The sequence below is a fragment of the Primulina huaijiensis genome, chromosome 1 (genome assembly GCF_012295235.1).
Source record: "Primulina huaijiensis isolate GDHJ02 chromosome 1, ASM1229523v2, whole genome shotgun sequence".
Taxonomy (NCBI): Eukaryota; Viridiplantae; Streptophyta; class Magnoliopsida; order Lamiales; family Gesneriaceae; genus Primulina; species Primulina huaijiensis.
This window is the reverse complement of record NC_133306.1, coordinates 4,500,901-4,506,104: the sequence shown is the minus strand read 5'-3', so window position 1 is coordinate 4,506,104 and position 5,204 is coordinate 4,500,901. Positions and strand designations below refer to the sequence as shown.

At 38.3% G+C, this 5,204-nt stretch overlaps 1 protein-coding gene across 1 annotated transcript; it reads right to left on the bottom strand.

The window, feature by feature from the left end:
• Window positions 1-324: 324 nt before the first annotated feature.
• Window positions 325-3,117, bottom strand: LOC140978850 (nuclear transcription factor Y subunit A-7-like). The gene is made up of 6 exons (XM_073444086.1): window positions 2,972-3,117; window positions 2,567-2,615; window positions 1,649-1,779; window positions 1,278-1,379; window positions 1,036-1,200; window positions 325-777 (listed from the first exon to the last, which is right to left on the bottom strand). The coding sequence occupies exons 2-6, from the start codon at window positions 2,592-2,594 to the stop codon at window positions 598-600; spliced, it is 606 nt and encodes a 201-aa protein (XP_073300187.1). The 5' UTR covers window positions 2,595-2,615; window positions 2,972-3,117; the 3' UTR covers window positions 325-597.
• Between the last annotated feature and the right edge of the window lie 2,087 nt (window positions 3,118-5,204).

The following is a 5,204-nucleotide window of genomic DNA, read 5'->3' as shown; positions in this document are numbered from 1 at the left end:
TAGTCTAATGTTATTTATTTTAGAGCGTTTTTAGTTAGTTTTTATGTGCACTTGTGGCTGAATTTCTTGGAAAAAGGAAGTAACAGCTCAATGTGATCTGAACCCTTTCCAGCTGAAAAGGAAAAGAGTCGGAAGAGCTAGATCAGTTCAGAGTATCTTCGATACTTAGAATACAAGTGAAGGTTACAAACCCCACAGTTGCAAATCTTACGATAAGTCACTCATACTTCCACTTCACAGAATTGCACGTGATACGAACTCTGGAGCCTCACTGAATTCTTGAAAATTTATAGGACACTTTTGGCGCCATGAATTTCTGATACATTCCAAAGCAAGATTCAATTGTGAAATAAAGTAATCAACACAGGCCAATGTACCATCAAACAAGGAGAGGAGCACTCAAGTTACACCATTACTTGACAAGGTAACCATGCAATTCGTAAATTCTTGATACGTTGAAATCCCACAGTTCCCTACAAAAACCTATAACTTGATTTACACACACACGTCTAACTGGTGCTGCCAAATGCAACAAAAAGGAAGTTGCAGAACCCTCTACACGAAATCTTTAGGGTGACCCTCATTTATACTTTATCTTCAAGAAACACTTTCTGAAGAATCAGGGGCCTCCTTTTCACAATTGAGGTTGATGTCGTTCTTTGATTTACCACTCGATTCCTCCCTGTTTTGCTGGTTCTCATTCTTCTTCTGGAAACGACCTCCTGTTCCCCTGTTTCTCCTCAGTGCATGCAAATGCCGAGATTCATGCAAGTATGGCTGCGATATTGTTCAAATGGGTAAATCTTAAATTCAGATTTTTCAGAGAGAGGACCTTACGAGAAAAAAGAAACTGCTGCTTTGCACCCGGTTCAGTGAAATGATGCCTGGTTTTAAAGGTCTAAAAACATGACTCACTTGGTAACAGTGAAACTGTGCAAGTCTAGTTCATTAAATCAAAAACATGAATGATGAAATCAATAATAAATTGAACAATGATGGTCCAGGCAAGAACCACGTACAATGCCCATAAAATACCTTCCTAGATTTCATAAGTTTATTTTCTGACTCAGCCTTTGCACGAGATTGTCTGCGCCGCATGATGCCATGATATTGCTTGGCATTGACGAAGACAGGCTCCTCAACTGTGCCTGATGGCATAGGAACACCACCCTGCTGAATTCCCATCAACTGAAGGTGGACCTTAATTGAGAAAGAACGGATTTCAAACTTTCAAAAACGTCTGCCAATATTAAAACAAACCGTGGACACTAGCGTACCATAGGCTGTGAAGGATAAGGCTGTGCTGGATAAGGTTGTGTCTCAAAGGGTGCAAATATACTTCTATAGTACGGATCTGGATATGGGTAAGCTGTCTGTGCCTGCGAGATATAATTCTTCAGGTGAACTAATGAAATAATAGAACTGGAAAGTACCAGCCAGCCTGCAAACTCAATAACATAATTTCCACGAAGAATTAACTATCGGGGCAAAAAAAAGCACGAGCTTTGTGAAAGATAATTGAAAGCATCTGATATCTAATAAAGGAGATAAGAAACAGAGGGTTCTGTAAATCAAAATTTGAACTTGACACTAAAGTTTCAGTTTACAAACTAACATGAAAACAACCAGTATTAAATGATTGAATTACATTTCCAACTCCAATTTGAGTGGTCGCGGGATAGTGCATTGCCGGTGATATACCAGGATGTCCATTAGCCATGGAAGAAGACTGAATTTGGGATTCTGTGAGCTTTTGTTGCTCCTCAGCCTCACCATTCTCTGAAACCAATACACTAATTAGACAACCCAAACATAGTTACATAAATAAACTAGTCCATAAATTGGAAAAGAGTGATGCTACAATATTATCTTCCATCACCAAAAAAAAAAAAAAAATATCGATACAAAAATTTAAATTGTCAAAATCTCATGATATGATTGATGTAAATTGTAAATATCGATATACATGTACTTTTATCACTATCCATTGAAAACAGAGGAAATTCAAGCCCATATTAAAAGAAACAAAAAAACACAGGCTTATCCTTCCATATGTCTGAGCAAAAAGAACGTATTTAGGAAACTATATACAAAGACATACTGATTTTATCATCCCAACTTCAAATGAAGAACAAAGTGACATAAAATTCATCACCAAAACATCAGCAGAAATCTGTAGGTTTATGGGTTCAACATTTTCACATGTTTTGATCCAAACAGTAACCTTTGATTGTTCAATATGACTGATGAAACATTCTAAAATTTTATACAATATTGTCATAAGTGTAATTCTATCAATGAACTTATGTACGCAAAGAGCAAAATGTCCTTTGAAACAAAATGATGGGACATATTCAGAAGAAGGATTAAGAATGTTTTGCGGAATTCTATTTGTTACACGTTATAACACCTCATACGAGCATTGACAACTGAGCTTAGAGGTTTTTTCAAGACAAACCAAAGTTCTTACTGTGACTTCCCATTTTCAAGCAACTCAGCGGTTTCGTATAACCTTATAAACAAAATTCTACAGTAGGATAAAACGAGAAAAACTACGCGACTTTACCAGCAAGGTCGTGAACGGAGGAGGTCATTATGCAGCTCGTCTCAAGGACCTACATCCAGAACCACAAAATTTTCAGCAAACATTATGTATTGCACACCCAAAAAAATATAATTCTTCTTCACACGCACAAACCAATAAATTATTAATCGGATCCACAAGACATGCATCTGTATTTTCATCACCAACAGACTTTTCAATCACAATGGATCGGCTCACTTAAGCACGCAATTTTTCCAGAAAAATCCAGACTCCATCCAAAAATTACGTGTAGAAACAGCGAAGATTCAAAACAGTGAATTGCTGAATTTAGTAACTGATTTCCATTCAGCACCATTACATTAAAAACAAAAATCAGCAATACGTTGAAAAATCAGCTAATTAGGGTTCGGGATTAGAAATTTTCACCCGCCAATAATTCTCTGGTGCCTCTGTGGATCTCGCCCCGTGTCGCTCGAGGTTTTATTCCGTGCGGTTGGATGCAGGTTGAGATTAGTTATCTGGTAGTGTGGAGCTTGAAAAGGGGCAGCTAAATTATTGATGGAAAAGGGGTAAATACTATTTTTAACTTAATTTGTACTTTCACTGCAGCCCAGGTTACTCTAATCTAATCTCTTCTTCTTCTTTTACCATTTTTAGTCGCGGTAACTTCGAGAAAAACAACAATAAACATTTATTAAATAGGAAAAACTTGTGTGAGACGGTCTTATGGATCGTATTTTGTGAGACGGATCTCTTATTTAGGTCATTCATGAAAAAGTATTACTTTTTATGTTAAGAGTATTACTTTTTATTGTGAATATCGGTAGGATTGACCTGTCTCACATATAAAGATTCGTGAGACCGTCTCACAAATGTTGGTCCCACGTGCGGAATTTGAGACAATAAACCCGAAAATAAAGAATAAATTGGACACCAAGATTTACGTGGAAAACCCCTAAAAATTATTTGGGTAAAAACCACGGGCAAGATGAAAAGAATTTCTACTATAATATTTTGTGGTGTACAACTCACTCACTGTGTTTCCAAAGAGAACACACACTCTCTTAATACAGGAGAACAAACACCTCACAAATATTATAGAATATTATAAGATGAGAGAAAACTCGAAGAAGTGATGATTTCAGAATGAATGGGGGAGCTCTATTTATAGAGCCTAGAGCCCCTTGACCGTGTGAAGACGCGTTTTATACGCATCTTCCGTCTTCTGAATTATTCAAATAATCAAACAGCCCACGTTTTTTTTTCCAATTCAATTCAAATATGCCAACATTGATGACCCCTCATTTAATATTCTTGTCGACATTTCTCCCACTTGGAGATTAGATTGATAATCAAACATATCTCCACACATCCTTTCAATCTTGTCATTCCCTGCTGCTTACGTTTCCGCTTGACCACTTGAGGATCTACATCACTTAAACTTATCAGTGTTCACTAGTTTGGTCAGAAAATCAGCTATGTTTTCTTTCGTATGGATCTTCTGCATATCCACGCTTCCTTCCTCTACTACTTTCCGCACAAAGTGAAATTGGACTCCAATGTGTTTAGTCCTGGAATGAAAAGCTGGATTCCTTGCAATGTGCAAGGCACTCTGACTGTCATAAAAAAAAAGGAACATTATTTTGTTTGTGCCCGATCTCCTCCAATAACCTTTTAATCCATATTGCCTCCTTGCAAGCTTGAGTAGCTGCCATATATTCTGCCTCCGTCGTAGATAACGCCACAACTGTCTGCAGTTTTGAAACCCAGCTTACAGCTCCTCCTGCAAGTGTAAACACATAACCAGTAGTATATTTCCTCTTATCAGGATCACCTGCATAATCTGAATCGACATAGCCCCTGAGTGTAAAATCTGATCCTCCATAACATAATGCAGCATTCGAGGTACCCTTAATGTATCTAAGGATCCTCTTAACAGTGCTCCAATGCTCTCTTCCAGGATTCTCCATATACCGACTAACAGCTCCCACTGCTTGAGCAATGTCCGGTCTTGTACAGATCATAGCGAACATCAAACTTCCCACTGCTGATGCATATGGTACTCGAGATATCTCTATTCTCTCTGCTTCACTGCTAGGACACATATCTGAGGATAACTTGAAGTTAACAGGAAGAGGGGTCGAAATTGGCTTACTATCTTGCATGTTGAAGCGTTGCAAGACTTTCTTCAAATAATTTTTGTGGGAAAACCAAATCTTTCTGTTACTTCTGTCTCGGTGAACTTGCATCCCTAGAATCTTGTTTGCTGGTCTCAAGTCCTTCATATCAAATTCCCTAGCCAACTGTGCCTTCAATCCTTGGACCTGATCTTTGTTGGGGCCTGCTACCAACATTTCGTCCACATACAACAGCAAAATGATATAATCATCACCAGACCTCTTGAAATATGTACAAGGGTCTGCACTCAGTCTGTTGTATCCAAGGCTCATGATATAGGAATCAAATCTCTTGTACCAACACCTCGGCGCCTGTTTGAGACCGTACAGAGATTTGTTCAACCAGCCAACCAAGTTCTCTTTGCCTTTTTCCGCTAAACCTCCTGGCTGGAGCATATAGATTTCTTCTTCAAGATCTCCATGAAGAAACGCCGTTTTCACATCTAGCTGTTCTAGATGTAGGTCAAACACCGCACACAATG

Bases quoted from the DNA above. Each gene is read 5' to 3' on its own strand.
- LOC140978850 (XM_073444086.1), bottom strand. From the start codon at position 2,594: ATGACCTCCTCCGTTCACGACCTTGCTG. The intron at 1,380-1,648 runs GTAATTCAATCA...TATATCTCGCAG, and splicing joins CTCAAATTGGAGTTGGAAAT to GCACAGACAGCTTACCCATA. The intron at 778-1,035 runs GTATTTTATGGG...ACAATATCGCAG, and splicing joins AACTTATGAAATCTAGGAAG to CCATACTTGCATGAATCTCG.